Source organism: Gastrolobium bilobum, unplaced genomic scaffold (genome assembly GCF_033153095.1).
Source record: "Gastrolobium bilobum isolate Gb01-03AN ecotype WA unplaced genomic scaffold, APGP_CSIRO_Gbil_v1 utg9061, whole genome shotgun sequence".
Classification (NCBI taxonomy): Eukaryota; Viridiplantae; Streptophyta; class Magnoliopsida; order Fabales; family Fabaceae; genus Gastrolobium; species Gastrolobium bilobum.
In genome coordinates, this window is record NW_026897738.1 from 233580 (window position 1) to 261071 (window position 27492).

General features: G+C 36.8%; 1 protein-coding gene across 2 annotated transcripts; it reads right to left on the reverse strand.

Annotated features, from left to right (window-relative positions):
• Window positions 1–1644: 1644 nt before the first annotated feature.
• On the reverse strand, window positions 1645–27459 carry LOC133309641 (uncharacterized). Of its 2 annotated transcripts, XM_061510435.1 has the most exons (24): window positions 27004–27459; window positions 26779–26888; window positions 26490–26562; window positions 25945–26006; window positions 25414–25555; window positions 22805–23020; window positions 22598–22664; window positions 20337–20736; window positions 16743–16890; window positions 16485–16645; window positions 15407–15506; window positions 10890–10964; window positions 10638–10772; window positions 9444–9533; window positions 8367–8549; window positions 8172–8276; window positions 7313–7471; window positions 4584–4628; window positions 4243–4464; window positions 3443–3549; window positions 3313–3369; window positions 2969–3038; window positions 2623–2869; window positions 1645–2055 (listed from the first exon to the last, which is right to left on the reverse strand). In XM_061510435.1, the coding sequence occupies exons 1-23, from the start codon at window positions 27142–27144 to the stop codon at window positions 2708–2710; spliced, it is 3030 nt and encodes a 1009-aa protein (XP_061366419.1). In that variant the 5' UTR covers window positions 27145–27459; the 3' UTR covers window positions 1645–2055; window positions 2623–2707. The 2 variants fall into 2 exon arrangements, with proteins under 2 accessions (XP_061366419.1, XP_061366420.1); XM_061510436.1 differs by lacking the exons at window positions 26779–26888; window positions 27004–27459 and having other exon boundaries at window positions 25414–25550; window positions 26490–26547.
• Between the last annotated feature and the right edge of the window lie 33 nt (window positions 27460–27492).

The window sequence follows — 27492 nt, forward strand, 5'->3', positions numbered from 1 at the left end:
AACAAGCAAGCAGACAGTGGTACTCCAAGCTTTCTGTTGCTCTCTTATCTATTGGCTACACTCAATCTCATGTTGATTTCTCCTTGTTTACCAAACAGCAGGATAATCACTTTACTGCTTTATTGGTTTACGTGGATGATATAGTCTTGACTGGAGATAGTATGGCAGAAATACAACAGTAAAGGTCTTCCTGGATAGCCAATTCAAGATAAAGGACTTGGGGAAACTCAGATACTTCCTAGGCCTTGAGGTTTCACATTCTTCTTCTTGCATCATATTAAATCAACGAAAATATACTTTAGAACTTCTCTATGATTCTGGTTTGTTGGCAAGTAAACCAGCTCCTTCTCCCATGGATTCTTCGATCAAATTGAGCCGTGATGTGGGCACCTTACTTCCAGATGCTTCACCGTATAGAAGACTTATTGGGAGACTATTATATCTGACAACCACTTTCCTGGATATTAGCTTCAGTGTTCATCAACTCAGCCAATTTTTGGCTGCTCCTACTGATGTCCATCTTGCAGCTGCCCATCGAGTTCTCAAGTACTTGAAGAATTCTCCTTCCAAAGGATTGTTCTTTCCTGCTAATTCTTCTCTACAACTCAATGGATATGCTGATGCAGATTGGGCATGCTGTCCCGATACTCGAAGGTCAGTTCTGGCTTCTGTATCTTTCTTGGCACTTCACTCATCTCTTGGAGATCAAAGAAGCAAACAATTGTTTCTCGTTCATCTACAAAAGCAGAGTATCGTGCCTTGGCCTCCATCACCTGTGAACTTCAATGGTTGTCGTTTTTTTTACAAGACTTAGCTATTCCACGACCAAAACCATTTACGCTTTTCTGTGATAATCTTTCTGCAATTCATCTCTCTTACAACCCAGTATTCCATGAACGATCCCAGCACATTGAGCTGAACTGTCATATCGTTCGCGAGAAGATTCAATCCGGGTTAATTCATCTCTTGCCGATTTCTACCCATGCCCAGATTGCTGACGTCTTCACCAAACTGTTATTGCCTTCACCGTTCAATGCTTTGATTGGCAAACTTGGGCTTCTTGACATCCACAACCCAGCCCAACCTTGGGGGTGGGTGTTGCCATTGAAATCTGACTTGGGCCCAACTCAATGTAACTTAATTAGTTAGTTACTTTTGTTAATTCTGTTAGTTAGAACCATTCTTTAGTTCTTTAATTCCTTCCTTAGAACTCTTTATATATAAATACTCTTCTGTTAACTGATTCAATCATAATACAGAAGTCACATTTAATTCCGTGTTGGTTTTCTCTCATCTTCTCATCTTGCATGTTAAGATTCTGCATCTTTTGATCTTGCATGTTCAAGATCTGAGTTCATAAGAGTGTAAATCAATTAAAGAAAAGGTTAAGCTTCGATCCAAATGAAGAAAATAACTGATTTATCAATTACGATTTGGCTTAAATCCATTAGCCGATTCTAAATATACTCGAATATTGTAATGATTTTTAAACCATTTTTCATATTTCCCACACTTGAATTAACCAAATTTAATTGCAACCCCAAACAGTAAAATTAACCATGTAGTTAGCCACTTATCATTTTAATTATTTACATCAACTTATCACTTTGTTTGAAGTAACAGACATTCTACCATTACAGCATAATCGAAAATGGTATATACACGAGAAAAAATAAAAGGAGGGTGTTAGAATGGTGACGATTGGTTGGCTGTGAAAAATGCACGATAATGTGCATACAACATTGCCCAAGCGATAAACTTGCAATTCAAAGAAATTCCGGTAAAATTTGCACTGCACATCAATGTGTCCAAAAACAGCATCTACACAACAACACTACGTATTTCCTGCCATTTTCAGCAAAGTAAATGAACACTGGACTCGATGCTACCCCTTTTTTATATATAATAAAGGAACAGCATCCTATTTACAGAGTTTCACGCTGCCAACGGGCACAGACAAATGAAAATGATTTTAATGTGGGGGGGGGAACATGACCTGTAAATAATTTTGAGTGTCAAAAACCACCAGTCCAAGGAACAAGTTTCAATATTACCCTGAAAATAGAGATTATAAACACGTTAGATGCAACTAAGTAAAAAAACTCATCAATTACAATTATCCATAAAAGCAATTTCCCAAAGAATATAATCAACAGTAATTTCAATAGACACAAATGCCTTTACCCAGATAAAATTACAACGGGAAATAGAAGCAAGGGAGAGAAGAAAAAGTAGAAATTGGAAAGATGAAAATGACGTAATCCTTTCAAACAGTTTTTTCATTACCATCATGAGTGCACACCTAAATGCAGAACATTGGCTCATGCTTTACTATCCAACAAATTCATCCCTATTGTTTTCGAAGTTACAGCTTATAAGGCCTATGATTTGAAAGTTATTCGGTATGACTGTGATCCTGTCATCAACCTTGTATCACTATTGGGCTAATGAAATTAGGGAACGTCCTATATACTGATTCCAGAAAACCTAACACATCCGGAATTTTATTTTATTTTTGTTTTTTTTGCGGGTTGGGGAGGGGATATACAGAAAAGATGGGAGTGCGGGACAAAAAACAAAATAGAAAAGCCAAGTAGATCACATAAAAAGAAGGAAATATACCCTATATTGGAGGTATCAATCTATGAACAGAAGAACAGAGCTGCACATAGCATCGCCAGATCACAAGAATTCTACAAACATCCAGTTAAGGCATCTTTAATGCCTCCTTCAATTGTGCAAATGCAGATGGATGCATACTGCTCATTGCAGCATTAAACGATTCTCCATGAATAGCAGCACATGTTTGTAAGTTTTCTCTCACAGAGTCCTCAAGTGACAGCTGATTGATTCGGTCCGAAAATTTGATCTAGAGACAAAATAAAAAATGCATAGCCTCATTTGTTATTTATACAATCATACATCATTCCAAAATGGAAATTTGATTTAGTAAAAATAAATCTCTTACCTGTCTTTTTCTGAGTTCTTTACTAGGAATAGTGCCCTCATCAGGAGAGGTACTGGAGCTCATGTCCCCACTGTTATTGACATTGACAACAGACATGAATTATGATGTTTGTAAAACATGACCAAATGCCATTTAAAACCAGGGACAACCCGTTTATAGTTTCTAAATCGGTGAGTTGACTTCAGAACAGAGGTAGCTGGAAATAGGTAGAGTAATATATATCCTCATATAAGAGATTAAAAAGGTAGAACCTGATCAAGATTCAGTCCAAGTCTCAACTACTATATATGAAAAGAAAAAGAAGAAGGAAAAAACAGATTATATTATAAGTACAAAAAGCTAACCTGGACTCTTCCTCAGTTACGTCATTGTTTCTGCCCAGAATCACACTAGTGCAAACACTGCACAACAGAACATATAGGGGTCATTTGCTCCTTATTTGCAAATATGCTTAATATTCAAAGGTATTAGTACCTCAAAATTTGATCAAGTTTGTCAAGTACTTGAGACAGTCTTAATGTCAGAATTATTGAGAGGGCTAAGCCAATTGTCTTCTTCTGGATGGAAGAAACATTATCTACCTGGAAAAATTACAAAAATTCACAATAAAGAAAAGATACAACATATTAAATAGGCCAAAATGATAAGCACACATCTAGAACTAACTACTGACTAAAAACGTAATCAGATATTGATTTTAAGAAATGGTGCAACATCCTACAACATATTTCGACAGGGGCATCATATAACTTCTTCCTGTCATGGCCAAACATTTTCCTGTCCATCCACCAACGTCAACGGATACTAAGATCTAACTTAAAATACAAATTTATATTCAAACAAACATGTGCATATATAAAATAACAGAGAAATGTAAAATAACCATTAAATTACAGCTAACATGTAATTAAACTTAAACTGAAAATGCATAAGGTCACACACAACTCACAAGATCCTCTATGTGTTCTGGATTGTAAACCTCTGTCCCATCCTAATGAAAAATTGCGATTTTGACAACATTGCTTCCACCCCCTTCTCATGGTGGTGTACAAGAAATTAAAAAAGTAAATGTAACAAATGCAGCAGAATAGTGAACCTAAAGTAGGCCATGACACTTCCAGAATTATATATACTTCAGACACTAATACATACATCAAAAGCAGCTGTGTATTAAATAATGCAATTCACAGCCTTGTCCAATCACAGACAAGATAAAAATATGCAATATATTTAGAACCAAACACCCACTATCTCTAAAGCGTAACCAAACCAACCTTGTCCACCCAAATGTCAACCAGACAAAGAAGTATATTTTCTTGAACTGGGATAGATGCTGTCTGAAGCAGTATGGAAGTTGATGGATCTGATGCTAATTGGGCAAGTGAATTCGTATTCATCACCAAAAGCCTTGCCAGGATGGCAGCAGAGGATGCTTTAACAGATGTTTTAGAAGGATCACGGTCATCTCCTCCACTCAAACATATTACAATTAATTTCTGAAGACAAGAAAAATAAGTGTTTCAAAACATGTCTCTAGATTATCAACTATGAAATTTTAGTCGTGCCCTATGAAGTTTGTTTACTATATATCTTATAAGCATATAACTAGACTTACTTGTAAAGTACTGCTAATAAGCGGCGGCACTTCCATGGGAAAACACTGTAAAGATGCAAAATCAAATAAATATATTGTTTGAGAATTTAAAAAAAAAAAAGTACAGAATAATCCTGCCTTAAAAAGTAGCACAGGAACTTATGAATACCAAAATAGAATATTCTGCTCAATCAAAACAAAGAACTTACCTATTGACTTAAAAACCAAGAAGTAATTGTCCATCAAAAAAAAAAAAAAAAACCAAGAAGTAATTCAAAAAACTTAGTGGCGTAAACTTTTTAAGTAAAGCCATATAACATAGTAATTTAATTAGGTGTGCATTAAGAACAACTTTTTTGTGCTTTCTCAGAAGTTAGGTGTGCATTAAGAACAACTTTTTTGTGCTTTTTCAGAAGTTAAAATATTACTTCTTTGGAAGTTATTTTTTGAAGAAAAAAAAGGTTTTTTACCTTAAAAAATTTACCCAAATTGATATTAGATCCATGAACGGGTGATTTAAAATAAATTACTGTTAAGCATCCTAAATGATCATAATGGTCCAAAAACAAAAATGCCTAATGACCCAGAAGCTTAGCAAGCTAACCCATAAGACGCTAGTTAAGCTAGGACCAACAAAAGCACCTAATCCAAATTCAAATAAAAGCTTGGGGGGAAAAACTGAGGTCTAAGAAGATATTAGGTCATTAGGTACTTAGTCTTATTGTTAATGGGCTTGAGCTTGTACTAGTAATATTAGTACTTAGTAGTATAAATAGGAGTATTAGGTTAGGGTATTGTATTGATATACATCCTATCAATAATATATTCAGTGTTATTACTGTTAGCCATCTTTTTTCTCTTTTCCATCTTCACCCTAAACTTATAATTTTCTTAACAGGAGGAATGATATACCGAAATTCCCAGTAGTTCATACTTAATACAATTCACCATGACGTTTATCAGAATTTGAGCTGGAGCATTTCCTGAAGGAGGAGGAAGCATTGGAACGAAACTCTCGTCGAGAACCTGTACCAGCATGAATGAACGTCATGTCCGTACTTGTACCATAGTTGACAATACACATTTGCAGGTGTTCCACGTCCTCTTCCTCTGTTTGGACGTCCTCCAGATCTTCCACGAACTCTGTTAGCACCTATGTTGCATTGACACCGACACAGGACACATGACACGATACGACATGACACTGTCACATGTTAGTTTTGAAAAAGATTAGACTTCGACACGTTAGGACACGTTTTGATATTAAATAATATTTTTAATTTATGTAGTTTATATTATATTTAATATTCAATAATTTAACAAAAAAATGGAGCTAAACTTATACTACCCATTAATTTTCTAAAGAAACATAAAATATTACAAATATTTATATTAAACTCAATAAAATCGTAATCGTAATCCAACGAATCTAATAGTTGGAACTAAAAACGCAACGCAATCTTTGAGCCCTTTTTTGAGTCTCTGCAATGCGTGTTGGAGTGTCGGACACGACACTTCAAGTTTTTTGAAGTGTCGGTGCATCATAGGTTCGCACCATCGGAATGACCTTGAATGAGAGAAACAGGCGTCTGGTTCATCTGGTTCATGCTCTGTTCTTCGTTCGAAGAAACAGAGGTGAACAGAGCACCTGGTTAAGTGCGTTTTTGTGTCTGAGCAAGATTCACAAAGACTGGATCTGTTATTAGACTCTCACTTTGCTTCAGTAATAGCTGTTCATAAGCCATTAGATCAATAGCAAGATCAGCGAGACTACACGCCTTTTCTCAACTCTGTACGTTGAGAACAAATGAATTATATTCTGAAGGCAAACCTTCGAGAATGTAATCAATGTGATCTTCTTCAGAGACAAGAGTTTGAATCGCCTTTAACGAATTACACAGAGACTTAATCCGTGAAAGGTATTCAGAGACTGATTTCGCACCTTTCTTGATCAATCGAAGCTCAGATCTGAGTTGCCTAGTCTTCGATTTCATTTTTTCATGAAACATTTTGGGAATTTGATCCCAAGCCTCATGTGAGTGCTTCACTCCTAGAATTTCATTCACCACTGACTCTGAAATAGTCGAAAGTAACCATGTCAGCAACATTTGATCTTGCATGAGCCATTCTTGAAACTCTGGATTCACAGCGTCATTCTTGCAATCGTTTTCTGTTAGAAATTGCAGCGGAATTTTTGGATTCACCAAAAATTTGTGAAGCTGATGAGACGTAATAACAGGTTCAACGATTTGATTCCAAAATAGGTAGTTATCTTCGGTGAGTTTCACCGAGATCTGATAGTTGAAGAGCGATGGTGCTTTGTTCTCCATCGTTTCACTTCGAGTGCTTCGATTCTCACCATTTTGATTACTGCTACTACGATTTTCAGCTGAAGAGTTAGTTGTGGAAGCCATGGATGAAAGAAGAAATGGATCGGGCCCTCAAAAAGAGAGCTCTGATACCATGTCAGAATTTGAGAGGAGAGAGAAAGGAGAGAAAAGATGAGAGAGCCATTGTATTCTTGTAATATTTCTAACGAAGAATGTAAGAGAAGCTCTATTTATAGAGCACTGAATACTAACTGAACAGAAACAATAAGGCTAACAGACTATAAACAGAAAGGAAGATAATAATCCTATACATTCAGGACTATAACAGACAAAATGCACCAGTTAGCTAAGCTAAGCTAAAGCTTACAATATACTCTAATAACGTTTGAAATAACAATTGACAACTTGGGAATAGCATACCTGTATTAAGATATCAATGACAGGAAGAATTGAAAGTAGACCTTTATCATTGACATTTCCGATAATTAAATCAAGAATTTTAGCAATATTTGTAGCATGCATGCTCAGAAAGTCATTTCCACCCAAAATTATGTAATCTTCAATGATGTTTACTGCAACCTGTACTTCAGATAAAGAGAATGAATATAAAAATGTAACAAAGATATTAAAATAATGTCAACAACAACTGTCAGTTAAGGGTGGGACTAATTAAACCAGCAAGAATATGTATCAGTAATAGTCATAAGCCCAACAAAATTGTCAAGCCGATAAATACAGCACAAAGAAGCAGAGATGCCATCACCTAAAATTTTTATACCCCTCAATCAAATCAAGAACTGAATGATTGCACTTTTTCGTGTTGCATAGCACAAACATGATAACAGGTCGGTTGTCTGCAAACTAAATGAAAGAAAACTACATTGATTTGACTTCCTAAGTCCCTTTTTTAGTACATATCCAGGAACAGTTCACCTGTTAGTGTCTTTAATCTTATCAATTCAGTTCACAATGCCAGAGACTCAACTATACTCTGCAACCAATACTTACATATGAACTGATGATCTTAAAATATTAGAAGGTAGAGTAAGAGGTGGCAGGCAGGGGAACTAGAAATAGAAGGAATTTATAGTCATTAATTCAAATATTGTATGCAATGTAAACACAAGTACATTTATTATAGTTGTTGCACTCCAACAGTCATGCACACTGAAACTTTCAAATGACTACTTCATCCTAGTGTAATTAATGCAGACACTATCTTTTTCTTGAATAGAAGGACCATGAGTTAATTAAAAAAATTTATAGAGCTAAGTCTAACCTGCAAGTGGTCAAAGTTTCTTTCCATAATTTCCACAAGGCGTGAAAAATATGATAACAATTGAGGCACCATTGATGGGGCTTGGGAAAGTGTGGCCTCCCATAACTGAAAGGTTATGCAGTTGAGTTTTCATGAAATATTCACTCACAAAAATAGTAGGGATCTAATTAGTAAAAAAGGAGACAGCAGGATTACCAGCATACTATCTTCCAGAAGATTGAGTTCGTCAGGACTATTAATATCAATTCCATTCTCTAGAATTGGCAGTAGTATGTTGTAGCAAATGGGTGACTGGTAACCAAGTGCAACCACAAAGTTTCTCAAAGCAACAAGAAGCTGAATCTGCAGCAGACTTTCACCAGAAGATTCCTCCCAGACCTTGCCATAACAAAAGTAATAGAGAAGTAAGACAAATTCAAATTTTATAAGCTTTAAGCTTAAGTACAGCTGCTCTGCTATACTATCATTATAACTTACTGGGTAAAAATCAAACAAGAATGTGATTAATATGTTAATAGATTTATGTTTATTCCCCAATCTAAAACCAATTATTCTACCTCCTTGGTAAGTGATTCAGGTTAAGCCAGAATTAATTGAATCATAAAATTAAATAAAATCAATCTTACTACTTGGAAAATTTTCTTGCCTAGATTCATGTAGCTATGTACATTATGGTAGTCAGAATCGCATGAACCGCGATTTCATATGCTTCAGCAAGCTGCTGATACAGAATGCAGAGAATCGTTTTGGGACCAGGATCACACCTAATCATGCTGGAATCACTTCAAATCATTGTAATCGCGGTTCATCTGCCAGGCATAATTTTTGCACAGCCAAGTCACACCTTTTAACCGGATCAGGTCCTTTGGGAAAAATGTATTTTGTGCAATTTTTTATTATTGATCATTGAGTCTTACAATTCAAGATACATTTTGATTCATGATTTGGAAAAGAGACCTTCCAATTCACAATCCCTTCCTGATTTGATAACCATGACGTACATATTAAACCAACCCAGAATTCCTTCTGAATAGCTTATCCATGTTATATGTGACAAGAAGTTAAATAATCAATTGTTACATATCAGAGTACCACTCATGAGTTGTTGTAATTTAAGTACTCATGCCATACATTTTTCTAATAAAGAAACCAATTCACAATTTACTGAAATAAAAAACTAAATACACATATTTTCTTTTGAACCTAATCAAGTATTAAATGCAGAAACCTTTGTACATAAAACAAATGAAGACGGGATTATTATTAAGTTACCTTCTGAAAAAATTGCACCAACTTGTTTGCAAATGGAATAACTTCACTAACATGTCCAATAAGGATAGAGATCAAATTCAAAACCTGAACCTGAAGAAACATTTAAAGAACAATATGAATTACATTTTACTAATAGGACCAAATGTTGAAAGTAAATTCAGATTCAGATATAATTTACACAATATATATTTGTTTTTGCCAGCCTTCATTTAATTATAGACAAGTCTACTACAAATAGAAAAATTTAAAAGACTGCCTAAAGAATAGATACCCAGCTGTATGCAGACACATTTCTGTTCCACAGAATAAAATGTAATGCACAACCAAGTCTTCCACCAGCCGTAGTTATTAATAACCAGTGTAGCCAAAGGCACTTAGACAAGGTTGAGGTGCTGTCCCTTAAGTGAGGCACATATCTCAATTGCTTAGACAAGGCACTAGCCTTTAGCAACTAATTCGTAACTGTAAAATAGAATCCCCAAAAGCCCAGCCATCTAACTTGTTAATTGCACTGCTGAAGTGGGTAAAACAGTCAGCAATACATCTATGCCTTATGCCACTAGCTGGGTTCAGCACACAGCAACATGGATCAACCAATGCCATTGGGATCTACCAAAAACCAACTTTTCAGTATATCCATTTAAAGCAAGGATTAATTTGTTGTAACCAGATGCGCAAGAAAGTAGGGTTAAGAGAAATGGAAACAGAATTTAACATGGCTTGACCTAAAGTGAACTATAAACCTACACGCTACATCCATACAAGGGCAACACAGAAAGTTAAAAATGATCAATGAAGATTTTAAGGAATAGCCACTCAGCACTCAAACCCTAATCCCAATAGACACTAATCCACATTGTTGCTGAGATTTTACAACCCTACTTATTATGAGATATAGTATAGTATACAACACCCTGCTTCCACCACAACTACACTTGAAAATTCCTTGCCATATTGCACTGCAGGCTTTTTTAGTCGGGCCACATGACAGGCCAGGTCTATTATTGAATATGACCCACTTTATAGCAATTCTTCCCCTTGGTTTGTATCATCCTTCCCCTTCAATGAATTTTAAACTCCCAACCCAGGAAAATTACTCCCCTTCTATACCCCAGTTTACACCTGGTCAAAGCATGGTCCAAAAGAATTTATTTTTCTATAAAGACACAAAAAGTTGCTAGCAGTATATTTTACCTTTGAGTCAAATTCCTGAACTTCCTCGAACAGGTTGAAACATGAGTCCCAACAGATAGGAAGAAGATCAACAAACTCCCTCTCTGAAAAGTTTGCATCTTCAACATTTAAGCATAGGGATCGACAGGCTGCCAGCTAGAAAAAAATTATGCACACGGTTAATTTGAAACAATGATAATGAGGAACAAATATGTTAAACCAGCAGAGAAACATGAGTAAATCTAATAGGAATTACATGGGTATGCAACATACCCGGACAGATAAATCTTTGCCCTGTAACAATCTGATTAAAGCACAGTATACAGGCCTTTTTGTATCATCTTTAATCTGTGAAGGTTAGAAAAGCCACAATATAGTAAATACAAATGAATTGTTCCTTATTTGAAGGTTTTAGACAGAATACGAGAATAATGAGTTATTTTACTATCATAAACCTTTACTACACCTACACCAAAATTATTTAACCGGGGTATAGGGTTTGAATTTCACAATAATTAGGATGTGGAATAAAGCACTTCATTAAATCTTCAGTAAAATTGAACTACGAAAATTTGGAAGTTTATTCACAAAGCAACTCGATATATTATTGTAGAAAATCAGAATCCAAACATGTTTCCGTTTTTATTTCCTATTAATTAGGATTGATTTTGATTGATTAGGATTGATTGTGATTGATTAGAATTGATTGTGATTAGGATTGATTAGTCATCGCTTAGCGATTTTTTCTTGTATAAATACTCACTCATGTAAATTATTCAATATCAATATACAGAAACTTCTTTTCAATATGGTATCAGAGCGGGTTCGTTCCTACCCTAATTCAAATCTGAAATAACCATCCAACACTTCCATCACCGTCAAACACCTCCTTGAATCTGTCCAACACAGAAACCTAGTCTACTGACCTCCGATCAAGAAAGTGAGGTGACCATTCGACTCAGAAGGATCCGACAAGTCGACCGCCGCTGGACCCATCGCCGTCAACCGCCGCACGCGCCGTCACACGCGCGGCCAGTTTCCGGCGCGTGAGCTCCACGCGCCGCCTTCCCAACGTCTTTTTCTGCCGCGACTTGCACAGACCTTCTCGCCGGCTTCTCCCCTTCCTGTTCCAGAGGTCAGATCAAAAATTTACAAAACTTGATTTTTCATCAACGGTCAACCCTTCTCTTTCTATTCATGGCTTCCTCAAAACACTCTTCCTCTTACTCTGATGGTGTCTTTCTTAGCAAGACTAAGTTTGAACAACTTCAGAGACTTTTGACTCAACCTCCTAAGGCCACTAGTCATGCGGTCCAGCAAGGTACAACTTTCCATGTTGATAGTCAAAATCATTGGATCCTTGATTCTGGAGCCTCTGATCATATGACAGGTAATCTTGGCTTGTTTTGTTCATACACTCCATATTCTGAACCTTCTCGGGTCAAGATCGCCGATGGCAGTTTTTCCCAGATTGCGGGACACGGAACCATTAAACTTTCTGAGCTGATTACTTTGACATCAGTTCTTTATGTTCCTTCTCTGACTTGTAATCTCATTTCTATTAGCAAGCTCTCCTCTGAGTTGCATTGCTTTGCTAAATTCTTTCCACATGGTTGTGTTTTTCAGGAACAGGACTCGGAGAGGATGATTGGCAGTGCTAGAGAGGATGGTGGACTTTACTACTTTGAGGAGGATGTGACTCATGAAGCTGTTTTCGTAGAAAAAAACTCTATGTTTCCTTTTGATTCATGTAATGATGTTATGATGTGGCATCGTAGGCTAGGCCATCCAAATTTTATTTATCTTCAGAAGTTGTTGCCAAACTTATTTATTCATAAAAGTCCAAGTTTGTTTTCTTGTGATATTTGTCAACTTGCCAAGCATACTCGTGCTCATTATCCTTCTAAAGTTCACCATGACTCTTCCCCATTTTCCTTAATTCATAGTGACATATGGGGTCCAGCCCGTGTTAAAAATATTTCAGGTACTCGATGGTTCATTACCTTCATTGATGACCATTCTCGAGTCTGTTGGGTGTATCTTCTAAAGGATAAGTCTGATGCTGCATCCGTGTTTAAAAAATTTCATGCCATGGTTCAAACTCAATTCCAAGTTGCTATACAAATTCTTCGTACAGATAATGGCAAAGAGTATTTGAACTCTATTCTTGGAGAATATCTTTCCCAACATGGCATCCTTCACCAAAGCTCGTGTCCTGACACACCCCAACAAAACGGAGTTGCGGAAAGAAAAAACCGACATCTCCTTGAAGTTGCTCGGGCTCTTATGTTTACCACGAGTGTTCCTAAATATCTTTGGGGAGAGGCAGTTCTCACTGCCTCGTATCTGATAAATCGAATGCCATCTCGCATTCTGAAATTTCAGTCTCCTCTTTCTAGTCTTGTTCGTATCTTCCCTTCCTTCCGAGGTGTCTCCTCCTTACCTCTCAAGTTATTTGGTTGCGTTGCATTTGTCCATATTCCCTCCCATCAACGGTCTAAGCTTGATCCTAAGTCTCTCCAGTGTGTCTTTATTGGTTATTCTCCTACTCAACGTGACTATAAATGTTATTCACCCTCTCTTCGTAAGGTCTTTGTCTCTATGGATGTCACTTTTTCTGAAAATGACCCTTTCTTCCCCTCGACTTCTCTTCAGGGGGAGATAGGAGTAGATGAAGATCAGTCATGGGAACCTACTGATGCCACGGTATTACCTCTAATTTTGGAAACAGGGGGAGCTACAGAATCCTCACCATCAGGAGCCTCCTCAAAATGGGGACAAGTTTATAGCAGGCGAAAGACTCCTCAAAGTGTGAATAACCCAGAGCCTCTACACTGCCAGGATTCTGAACCATGTTCTAGTTCCAGCACCCCAATACTTGAGTGTCATGGTGAAAATGATCTACACTTGCCCATTGCTCTCAGAAAAGGTACTCGATCTTGTACTACTCATCCTATTTCTAATCATATTTCATATGGAAAGTTGTCCCCAGGGTTTCGTGCTTTCAATACTATGTTGGATAGTACAAAGATACCGAGAAATATACATGAGGCTCTCAATGATCAAAAATGGAGGGATGCTGTCTTTGAAGAAATGAATGCTTTAAAAAGAAATGGAACTTGGGAGATAGTGACCCTACCCAAAGGAAAACAGGCAGTAGGATGCAAATGGGTGTTTACAATAAAATTCAATGCAGATAATAGCATCAAAAGATACAAGGCAAGATTGGTTGCAAAGGGTTTCACTCAGACTCATGGGATAGATTATCATGAGACTTTTGCTCCGGTTGCTAAAGTCAATACCATCCGAGTTCTCTTATCTCTTGCTGCCAATCTAGATTGGCCTCTGCAACAGTTAGATGTGAAGAATGCATTCCTAAATGGTGACTTACATGAAGAAGTCTATATGGATCCTCCACCTGGTTTTGAAAAGGGAAATGGATCAGTGTGTAAACTAAAAAAGTCTCTATATGGATTGAAACAGTCTCCCAGAGAATGGTTCGACAAATTCACACAAGCAGTCAAAAGAAGAGGCTTCATTCAAGCACAGACTGATCATACTCTCTTCCACAAACACTCTAAGGATGGTAAAATTGCTATTCTTATTGTATACGTAGATGATATAATTCTTACAGGTGATGATATTGAGGAATTGAACACCTTGAAGAAATTTCTAGCAGCTCAATTTGAACTCAAAGACCTTGGCACTCTCAAATATTTCCTTGGTATGGAAGTTGCTAGGAGCAAAACAGGCATCACTCTAACACAAAAAAAATATGTTCTAGATCTTTTGTTGGAAACAGGAATGTTAGGGTGTAAACCTGCTGAGACACCTGTGGAACCTAATACCAAGTTAGGTATTGAAGATGGGAATGAGGTGGATAAAGAACAATATCAGCGATTGGTTGGTAAACTAATCTACTTATCTCATACGCGTCCTGACATTGCCTTTGCGGTGAGTATGATTAGTCAATTCATGCACTCACCCAAGGAGAAGCATCTTAGTGCAGTCTATAGGGTGCTTAGATACCTCAAGAATACTCCAGGAAGAGGATTATTCTTTAAAAAGGGGTATAAAAGGACAATTGAAATCTACACTGATGCAGATTGGGCAGGCTCATCAGTAGACAGGAGATCTACCTCAGGCTATTGCACCTATGTGTGGGGAAATCTTGTTACTTGGAGAAGCAAAAAACAAACAGTGGTTGCAAGAAGTAGTGCTGAAGCAGAATTTCGAGCTTTATCTCATGGAGTTTGTGAAGGAATCTGGTTGAGAAGACTTCTTCAAGAGTTGAAGATTTCATATTCCCTACCAATAAAACTATATTGTGACAACAAGGCAGCTGTTAGCATTGCTCAAAATCCTGTGCATCATGATCGAACAAAGCACGTGAAAGTTGATCGTCACTTCATCAAAGAAAAATTAGATGATGGAAGTGTGCGTTTGATATATGTTCCAACCAAAGAGCAAACGGCAGATATCCTTACCAAGGGCCTACACCGTCCAGCATTCGAAGACTTGATTGGCAAGTTGGGAATGATCAATATTTACCTCCCAACTTGAGGGGGAGTGTAGAAAATCAGAATCCAAACATGTTTCCGTTTTTATTTCCTATTAATTAGGATTGATTTTGATTGATTAGGATTGATTGTGATTGATTAGAATTGATTGTGATTAGGATTGATTAGTCATCGCTTAGTCATTCTTAGCGATTTTTTCTTGTATAAATACTCACTCATGTAAATTATTCAATATCAATATACAGAAACTTCTTTTCAATAATTATATACCTCAGAAACCCACTGCCCCAAAATTACAGCAACTTTTCGATGAATGATACGCAAATTTGGATGTTCATTTGAGAGTTCGAGCGATAAAGCACCATTAAACCTGCAAATAAATGTTTTCGAACAAATTGTCAGAGCATTTTGTACTCCAGTTAAAGCCTAACAAAAGAAGGGTTGAACTTTGCCATACTGTCATTAAAGAGACATAAATCTAAACCATAAAATAAGTTAACACTAAAAAAATGTTGCAGGTTAGAAGGACACACATAGCTCTCTCTCGTGATATGTGTCATGTGCAGATCTGAGTCTGAAACAGTGCCTCATTTATTTTTCCACTGCCCCAGTTGGGTGATTCCTTTGGAAGGTTTTGGTAATTTTGGTGAGCTTTGGGAATGTCGTAGTTCGTTGGATCAGATTCTACACATTTGTTTTCAAGGGTTTGGTAAGAAGGTAAATAAAATCTTGTGGCAATATGTTGTTTATGGGATTTTGTGGTTTGTGGTCAGAAAGGAATGCCCACATCTTCAAGGATGTATCCTCACCTGATAGAATCGTATTCATGATTACTCTTTGGTGTTCAGTAGATGGATTTTTAAATGGAATCGGTATTTCGGACATGCAAAGAGATTGGACAACTCTAGTTTGTGGTTTTTGTTGTAAGAAAGGAATGCCTGCATCTTCGAAGATGTATCCTCACCTGATAGATTCATTTTCATGGTTTCTCTTTGGTGTTCAGCAGATGGACTTTTTAATGGAATCAGTATTTTGGACATGCAAAGCGAATGGACAACTCTCCTACACTGCCTAGTTTTTAGGAGTTCCTTTTCTTTACTTGTGTAAATGAATGGAAGGTGCATAGAAACGGCTGCTGTGAGCGCCCCCCCCCCCCCCCCCAGTAGGAAGAAATTTGTATGAGCAAAGCCCAGACATAATTGAGAAACAACTAATAAATAAAATACACAACAAAACTACCATGATCTTCATTTTTTTTTCCAGAAATAATAGCATCCAGATATGGATAACTTACCTAAACATCCAAAGTAACCAGATATTATACATAGAATAGTAGCTTTGGACTCACCAGTCTTTAAAGCTCAGGTAGTTTGAGAGTTCATAATAAACATAAGCAGCAGCACCATAAGCAGCATCTTTAAGAAGCAATGCAGGAGTAATTTCTGTTACTGAAGTTGAGCAATTATTCATAGTCTCTTGAAGAAGAGAAACCACAACAGGACCTAGCAGCTAAAATAACAACCATGATCATACATTTATTTTAATTTATAGTCAATGATAACAAGAGAAAATACTTGATAACCTGTGATGTTTGAATGCCACCTACTTGACTATTATTTTCAAACAATACGATGTACAAAGCTTCAGCACATGGCCTCAATTTTTCTGTCCACTGAACCATATCCTGCTCATGATGAAAAGACTCAGGATTACGGTACCACTCCTCTAAATCACTTGCTGTCAGAACAAAATACCTGTGGGATGATAAAGGCAAAAGAGAGCATAAAAATTAGGAGAAATATAATTACGTTTTGAAGTAAATAACAATCATATAGCTGAAGTCTCAGCAGTTCATCAGCGTCCAAAATATAAGAAAATGGAAAGTCTAATTTGATCTCTCATAATCAGTGGATTTCAAAAGCTACATTAACACTAAGATATCTACTCAGTCAATTATTTGCAAACATACTGCCAGACTTGAATGAAAAAGGACTCACTATTATTATTTCTGAAGGGTGCAAAAGTACATGGCATTCTAATATGTAGAGCTAGCTAAATAATTACTTGCCTAAAATAACGTTAAATCGATGCTAACTAATAATCTTTCCTAACAATAGAATATTTTACAATAATTACAGGGAATATTATGTTTTAGAGGACGTGGGAATGTTACAACACTCCCCCTCAAGCTCGTAATTGGATATCTATCTTTTCCAACTTGTCAGTAAGATCCTCAAACCTCTCAATAGGTAGTCCCATAGATAATGCATCAGCCAACTGATATCCCGAAGGAACATGCTATGGTTATCAGACCACTATCCAACTTCCCCTTGTTTTGTCCACTCATGCTGAGCTCAATTATGTGCAAAATGGCTGATTTGTTGTCACAAAACAGTTTCTTCATACTTTTTTCCAAGGTCATCTAATATATCTTCATCCATAATAACAAAAACTCCTTGTGACATAGCTAAAAACTCAGCCTCTGCTCTTGGCTGGGCAACCACGTTTTGTTTCTTATTCCTACAGAAAAATACAATAACCATATACTGACCTTCTATAAATAACTGAACCTACATAATCAGCATTTGTATACACTTCCATGGATAGATTTCCACCCTTTCTAAATAGTAATCCTCTTCCAGGTGTGTTTCAATGTATTGTAAGTTTCAGTCCAATGGCCGTAAGCGTCTTACCATCAAGTCATGCATGATGAATTGGCTAACAATACTGACTTCATAGGCTAGATCTGGTTTGGTATGTGCCAAGTATATCAATTTCCCTACTGATCTCTGATATTGGGCTTTATCAACCATGGGACTCTCTTCATCATTTCCCATTATGTGATTCTCCTTATTGAGTACACTACTAGCCTTACACTCCAGCATTTTGAACTTTTTGAGAAGGTCAAGGGAATACTTCCTTTAACAAAGAAAAATACCTTGCTTGGAGTAGGAAACTTCAATTCCAAGTAAGTACTTTAGCCTTCCAAGATCTTTCATTTCAAATTTGGTTGTTAATTTTTCCTTATGGATTTGTTTCTCAGCTAGAGATGTCACCAATATACACAAATAGGACAGTGAGTTTACCTTACGAATATTAAAGTAGAGAGTATGACAACAGTTGAGAAAAGAGATAATATTATTGATAAAATTGTCTATACATCTGTACAATTGCTCTCTATTTAAAGAGACTAAATAACCTAATGGGCTAAGCCCAAAGAAGATTATAGAATGGAAATAAATAAATAAACAAATACAATTATTTACAACACTCCCCCTCAAGCTGAGGAATAGATATTTATCATTCTCAGCTTGCTAGTAAGCTCTTGAAACCTTTCTGAGAGAAGTCCCTTTGTCAGAATATCAGCTAATTGACGTCCAGAAGGGATGTATAGAGTGGTGATCAACCCGCTATCAAGCTTCTCTTTGATAAAATGGCGGTCGGCCTCAATGTGCTTAGTCCGATCATGTTGAACTGGATTATGAGCTATACAAATGGCGGACTTATTAGCACAAAACAGCTTCATAGGTCCTTCACATCTTATTTTAAGATCACCAAGTATAATTCTCAGCCACATTAATTCACAAACGCCTTGAGCCATAGCTCGAAATTCAGCCTCAGCACTCGATTTGGCAACCACGTCGTGCTTCTTACTCCTCCATGTCACTAGGTTACCACAAAGAAACATACAATAACCAGTGGTAGATCGACGATCAGTTACGGATCCAAAATAATCAGCATCGGTATAAACTTCTAAAGAGAGATTGCCATACGCCGAAACAACAGTCCTTTACCAGGAGTAGCTTTAAGATACTGAAGAATTCTCTCCACTGGCTGCATGTGTTTTTCTTTTGGATTATGCATGAACTGACTTACAATACTGACAGCGTAAGCAAGATCTGGTCTAGTATGAGCCAAATATATCAGTCTCCCAACTAACCGCTAATATTGTCCTTTATCAACTGAAGGACTCTCCTCTTCATAACCCATCTTGTGATTCTGCTCAACTCTAGTACTAGATGGCTTACTTAGAGAATCAAGCATAGTCCGAATCCGTTCCAACTCATCTCGGCGAATAGAAATAAATTCCGAAGATGCACCATTTGAACCCGCCATAATGAGGTGAAAATCACACAAACGCAAATCCAAATGATGTCTGACAGAAGAGAAAACACAGATCTGGAAAGAGAAGACAAAACCGAGTAGTTCTGTCCTGGAAAATCTTTTTTTTGCGTGAACAGTACCCGATGAACAGTGCGCGTGAACAGTACTGCGTGAGCAATGCGCACAATGAACAGTACCGATGAACAATAGAAAAAAAAGTCAAACAAAGATCCTCTCGGTCCAAAAAAGGTCCCGAAAAAAAAAATTCCGATGGCGGCTTGATGGCTGTGAGAGGCAAGCAAATAGGGGTCCGCTTTGAAGACAGCAGTCGCGAAAGCAAAAGCAGAGCCCTCAGAATCGAGAGCGCTGATACCAAGTTGAAAAAAAAGATAATCTTATTGATAAAATTGTCTATACATCTGTACAATTGCTCTCTATTTAAAGAGACTATAACCTAATGGACTAAGCCCAAAAAAGATTCTAGATGGAAATAAATAAATACAATTATTTACAACAATAACCTTGGCTTTGTCTAAACTGTGAAATATGAAGCAATAAGGAAACTATTCTTTAAGAGATCATATAAGATATTCTAAACTATTATAAGATACTGTTAGAGAATAATATAAACCATTAAAAAAGGCTCGCATCCACCAGTTTAAGTTTTTGGGTTGAATTGGTTCTTTACATGATATCAGAACTTCAGTAGTCCACGAGATTCACAAGTTCAATCCCCCTCCCCACCACTTTATAGTAGAATTAAATAAGCACAAGGTAAACCAAAAAATAAGGCTTGTGCAATATCCACGCTTCAAGCCCAAAGGGCTCTTGAGTGAGGGGGTATATTAGAGAATAATATAAACCATTAAAAAAGGCCCTCCCCCACCAACTTAAGCTTTTGAGTTAAATTGATTCTTTACATATACAATCAAGATATTTTTCATATGTTCTAGCATACCTCTTTTTTTTTCATTGACTCTATTTCCATAAAACTAACGTATAAACATATGGCACATCTTTAGACCTCATTCTGCTGAGAAAACATGACAAATACACGTAAAATATGCAAGCTAAGAAGGAGCTCCAAAGTGAATACCTTGTTATTAATACATTACACAAGAGGACTATCCGTTCATTGGGCAGAAGGGAAGTTAAAATGCCACCAACTGCACTGGAAATATTTTTCTTCATCTGCTCCAATGTAACTCCATTTTCATCCATTACCCGACCAGTAAGAGTTGGCTTGTATTCCTTACATTCCAGAATATTCTTAATCATCACCATACATTGAATGAGAAATTGTTCAAACGAAAATAGATATGGCTCAGGATCTGTTATCTTATTCAAACAGAAGTCCGTGACTGATGAAAGCACAAATTTATCACCAAATGAGTAAGGATGTCTTCCCTGAAAGGCAACTAAAATTTTCATCAATTTGACACATGCCCTCCTTACAAAGTCCCAAAATTTAGGATACTGCTTTTGAAAAGACGAATCTGCAGAAAAGAAAAAAGTCATATAAGACTACAAGGAACAAATAAGTAACATTCTATGCACAAGAAAAATATCTTGCTACATAGCATATAGCATATTAACAGTTAAGGGTTCAATTTTTAGCATGGCATCTTGCTACATAGCATATAGCAACTGTTTATTACACGGAGAAAAAGGGGAAAACAAGAACCAATGTACTACAATCCTGGGCACAGAAAGCTCAAGATAGATTAAGAAACACATAAACATCGTGCCATATGCTAGATATACAAAGTTTACAAAGCCATTGCTATGGATTAAACAGAAGACAGTCATTGTATGATACTCATTGTGCTTTACAAAAATATCATTTTAAGGATAACCCTCCTAATCTTATCCTTCCTTCTTAATCCACTCATCCACCTTGGTATTCTTTTCTTTGCTATATTTATTTACTTTTTTAGGTTGACACTTCACTACCCAACATCCACTACCATAGAGCATTGCTGGTCTTGTAGATGTTGGGGACAAATTTCCTTTGAATGATAGGCATTTTGCAATCACAAATTATGCCCAACACATTTCTCCGTTTCATCCAGCAAGCTTGACTCCTATGAGTGGCATCCCTATCAATCTCCCCATCACTGCATAAGATCGGTTCAACATAACTGAATCATTCAATTTATGAATGATGTGATACCAAATTTTCAACCCCAAAACATTGCTAACTTGTGTCTTACCTTGTATTCCATATACTCCGCCATACTCCTACTTAACCGAAAACTCTCTGACTCCAAAGCTTCTCTCCTCAACTCATGTCACACAACCAAATCTTCCAAAAGCTTAAGCCATTGGGTGAAGGCACGTGAATTGTCTTATTATATCTCTGTAAAGAACCAATTCAACCCAAAAGCTTAAGCTGTTGGGTGAGGCTATATTAATGGTTTTATATATCTCAACACGCCTGCTCACACGAAAGCCCACCGGGCTTGAAGGGTGGACAATGCACAGGCCCACCTACTTGTGCGAAGAAAGAAATTCCACTTGAAAGAAAGTGGAAGCGGTGAAGATCGAACCCGGGACACGAGGCTCTGATACCATGTAAAGAACCAATTCAACCCAAAAGCTTAAGCTGTTGGGTGAGGCTATATTAATGGTTTTATATATCTCAACAATCTCTTTAACACACTCCCTTACGCAAGAATCCTTTTGGGGCTTTGAAGCGTGGATAAATATTCTATACCCATTTTTTACTCTCTTTTTTTGGTTATCTTGTGCTTAAATTCAACTCTGTTTAATAGATGAATGAGGGCAGCAAGGATTGAACTCTATCTGATGCCATGTCACACAATCAACTCTTCCAAAAGCGTGAGATGTTGAATGAAGGCACATGAATGGTTTTATTATATCTCTTAACAACTCATGTTTAGAATTTACTCCTCTTGACTCACCAACTAGGAATATATCGTCCAGCATATGGAAAAAACATGCATTAAAGCATTAGCCCTTGGGTGTGCCTTAGTACATCCAATACTAAGTTAACGAGGTATGGACTCAATGTCAACCTATGGCATAAATCATCCAATATACCTCCACGAGTTTGCACACGAATTAAATGAATATTTATCCACACCATGTTTGGATCATCCAAATCCCAGTTACATAACTAGAGATCAAAGTCTAAATTAGACATTATCATTCTAAAAAACTGTAACTTGATAAGCTAAGGATTACATTTTATGTAGCACACATGATGGAATGACTCTTAGTCTAGGAAACAAATGATTCTTAATGTTCTAATTCTTACAAACTTGGATTATATAGTTATTCATACTAACTTAAAAACAAGGATAAGAATGTATGCACAAGAAATAGAAATCTCACAGTATGGAAGTAATGATTGAATGGCACTTAAGAGCACAGGTGAGACTTCCTTGATTGGCCGAACCTCCTGTAAAATAGTAATATCAGGCCCAGAACCTTAACTTTTGAATTGATTAATTTGAAAAATAGAAAAGGAAATATCGTGCTGAACTCTCAAGACACAGAAATCACCATAAGGATAAAGACATGAGATGGATAGATAATTACCTGAAAACACTTTGAATCACTTTGAAAGCCTGAAATAATTAATTGGCGTACTATCTTTGAACATAACAACCATCTCTCGCATGTAAGATAAAGTTCATTATGCTGATCTTCAGCATTTGAATTATAGCTTTGAGAAAGAGCTGAGAAACCGTGCAATATTGTCTGCACATCACTTTGCCAAAGACGCCAGCTATAATCAAAGAAATGGGATGATATCTGCCAAATGAATTGGTTGAAAATGTTCCATTATTTAGGGTAAACTCAGGTTACTAAACAGTAATCTTATTCTAGAAAAATCATGTCAATCAGATGCATATTTTTGAGGCAGAAAGCTGAAGATATATAAAACTAGGGGACAACAATAAAATGGAATACAATATAACCCCCAAGAGAGCCTAGATGCTAGACCATATGCACTTCATAAGGCTAGATAACAGCAACCATTAGTGTTTTAAAAAAAATAGGAACATACCACCAAACAAAAGATAAATGTGGTGGAACTAAATACAACTTATATCACATATACCTCATCATTCATCCAGGTCCTATCATGTAGAAAAGTAAAGGTATTCTCTGTTTTTATACATTAGATTATCCTTGGCTAAGTTAGTACCACTAGATATCATCTACACACCAGAATACACACTCTTCTATACATCATGAAGCACAAAGATTAGATATAATGGCATATCTTCCTAACCCTATTGTGCTTTTTTTAGTGCTTCAGCATTTTTTAAAATAAGTAATGGTATATCCTCCAAATCTAGGTTGTCAGTAGTGGTGGCCACTAAACCGCTACAGTGGCGGTGGCCGGCTGCTACAACTGCGATGTTGGCCGGTAGCAGGAGGTAGTGGCATAGCGTAGCTGCAATACCGCTACCCGCTACACTGCTATACCATTAGTTCAAGTGAAGATGAAAGTAAGGGAGAAGATTTGTTAAAATTTGATGGAGAATCTGGAGATGATGATGATTTTCTTCATTAGTTCACTTCTTGTATTTGACTATTTGACAATTTCATTGTTCATTTGTGTTTAATTTTGGATCCTTCGTATATGTTCCTTGTATTTGACATTGATTGTGGAATTATGTGTTTGTTTGAGCATTTATATTTGTGTAGTATTGGACTATTAGTATAATATATGTGGAATTAATACTTCACCGTAGCGGCAATACCGCTACACCGCTATACTATTTTTGGGGTCGGCCGCTATACTGCCAAGTATGCTCTTAATTACTAATAACAGAAAGTATTAAATAAAAAAAAATTAACAGAATTTAATACCTCGGGAACTTAAAAAGCATTAACACTTTCTTCTATGAGTAATTAGGAGGATTATTAGAAGGATTCATTAGGAGGATATAGAATTATTTAAAAATGCTCATCCAACCACTAAAATACAACAAAAGTACTTTAAAAAAAAATCAAGAAAAGCACATAGTCTTGTAGCTGAAATCATATCCAAGGCATTAAATTATGCACATTATGATCTGTTTCACAGATTTAATGATTTTTATACAGCTTTTACAAAGTGCTAACTGTTGAGGAGACACGTAAAACAATATGTAAACATACATGGCAAGGGGCACCTAAAAACACACATCTATATACGCCCAACCAACCAGCCTCGCACACACACAGATCAAGAGAGGTTAAGAACATTTATGGGATACAGCAGGCAAAGCTTCAATAAACATAAGACAATCAGGCAAGTATGAATAGCTGCAAACTTAAGTTGCCAACAGCATTGAATGTTTTCATCAAGCTAATGTGGTAGATAGAGATAGACAGAGCACCTAGGTTTCAACACCAAAAGTCATACTAAGATATACAACACATTGCAATGAATTGGACTCAAGCACCTTCAGGCTTTATTCAATACCACACATCATGTACTGATATTCCTCTTTTCTAATTTAGTTTGTCATCCTCTTCTACAGGTTCTATTAGAGTTATTAAAAGTTTCTCCAAGTCTATCACAGTCATCTTGAAACTACCAATAGTTGAAATTCAAGAAAGGATTTACATAAAGCAATGAGTCACACTCCCATGCATATATGCCTAAAATTGAAGAACACACTCAGTTGAGTGATATACATCCCTTCAGAACAATAAGCAGTTTAAGCTACCCCTATAGACCTTAAAGTTATCTAAGAAATACTACATAGATGGGACACAACCTTTTAAGGTGGATAATGGAGAGTGGCGGTACTGCCTCCTCAAAAGTTTATTGTAACGAGCCATAGAGACTTCAAATACCTATATTTAAGTTTCCAACAACGCATCAATAGAACCTCCTCGCTACCCTTGTAAGAACAAGATATAAGTTAAAACGTAATATGAAAACCATGAGTACGCATATTTGTGTGACTTTGGACCTATATCTGTAGCCAAGATCTCTCCATTATGCTGACAGCACGTCTGTTTTTCTTTTGATAAAAGAAGACTATCTTTAAAAAAAGGAAATACAAGAATTATTTAGGTTTGCGTGTTACTCAGATAATGACAGTAGGCGCTTTTTAACTTTGCAATGTACAGCATAAAGGCAAAAATTGAGACAGCTTAAGCAAGAAACAATAGAAAAAGAAACAAGAACAAAGGAACCTCACCTCTGCAAAGTTGCGTTGGTCCGAAGTAAGGCGTTTTGTGGACAACTCCTTTAAGGTCCTAAACAGAATCATAAAGATTCGGTGGGAGGCAAGAACATCTGCTGATTGAAGTTGTTGTGATAAAACCAAAAAGATGTCTGGCCTGAGAAGTCATTAAATTAGGATATCAACATATAGGGCTTGCTTTAAGAAGAAATTTTAAAATCAGAAAGAAGAAGAATGCATAGACGCCAAACAACAATAGAGCTGATAACATCTACGCAGCAAAAAATAATCTTACATGTTGACAGTGCTCATCCCAGAGAAAACTGAAACATTTTTTTGTACAAATATTAAGAATGTATAGACAAATCATTTAGAAAAATCATTTTTGAATAAATACAAAACATACGCCTATAGGAGTTCTCAGCTAAATAGTGAACAAAACGGACAAAGAAAGAGAAATAAAAGGGGGGTAAAGGAATTTCAAGTGCAGTATTGTAGACATCGTAAATATTCTTGGACACCAAAGAAATGTATATATCAATGTACCATTCTTTGGGATAATCAATGCGAGCAATTTTGGAGATGAGCACTGCCAACATTTGAGCTATCTGCATTTTAAAAAATGAAAGGAATAGAAGAAGTTAATATCTACAGCTTATCACAATTCACAAGCATAGCCAGTAAAAATATAAATAACAATAAAATATTAAAAACCTACAGAAAGGGGGGAGGGGCAGAGGATGACTTTCATTTACCATGAAGTCTCATCAAAACCATGACAAAGTATCTAAAACCACACATTAGTAAGGTTCAGTAAGATGGAGAGAGTACAAAATGGAATTCCTTGCAAAGTAAACAGCACTGATTTTGTTAAAGAGAGGGGTTACTAATCAATCAGCTCATCACTGAATGAGAGAGACCAATTCTACAATCGAATTCGTTAACTAATGAGCTTGGCATTGAGATAGAGGTAACAAGGTAACCCTCTAAACAGAAACACCAACAACGTCCGTCAAGTATGAAATCACTAACAAGCACTATCCGAGACACATAATGCAGTTTTTTTTTTTCTAACAAAAAGAAAAAAGCACCTGAACATTCTCTTCTCTCAAGTGCATCAACAACTTCTGCCTCAGATGCATTTTCTCCTCATTGCTAATTCCCCTGAACAGAAGTAAGAAAGAAAAAAGAAAAAAGAAAACACGTTACAATCCACACACTGACCATGTTTGGTTCAGCTTGAACTTTACACAAAAACAGCTTTCCAGCAATAAAAACAAAATTAAAAAACGAATTTCTCTCAGCAGCATTTTCATTACAAGCTTTTTCTTTGATTTTCCTGAACAGAAAGTAAGGCAATACAATTACACAAGCACTTACGGCGAATCGCGGCGGTGTCGCCAGTAGCGATTGATGCTGTTCTTGAAATACACGGTGGCCATCAAGCGCACATCCCCTTGCGATGCCAAATCCTTCGCGGTAATCACTTCCTACGGTTCCATTCACCAAAACAATCAAAAACAAAACCTCAAAACAAAACAAAACAAAACAAAATGCACAATGCAAAGTTCATAGGAACCCTAAGAGAGAGAGAGAGAGAGGTACAAGGAGGCAGGAGCAGAAGCAGGGCCTGGACTCGGACTGAGCGAGAGCCTCCTCAGCAGGGCCGCGAAGGCGGTGATCGGCGCTCATGGAATTAGCGAGGAGCGAGTACATCGCCGCCACGTCGGAGGACGAAACCGCCATCGGCGACGGTTGTAGGAGAGAACAGTTTGCTTGTTCGTGTGAGAGAGAGATTTGAAAGATGGAATCGCCGTTCGATGCAAGTGGATTTTGTAACTACTTGAAATGAAAAGAAAATATATATATAGAGAGAGAGAGAGAGAGAGAGAGAGAAAGAGAGAGAAGAAAAAGAGTGTGAGTGTGAGTGTGAGTGTGTGTGTTTGTAGAAGGAAGGCTTTGGAAGTATAGCATATAGAATTTAACAGTGAACAAAAATGGGAACGTAGAAACTAATTGGGCCCCAAGGCGTCGTCAAGTTAAGAGTTTCAGATTCAGACCAGCCATATATCTTCCTGCGCCATTAACCCCTTT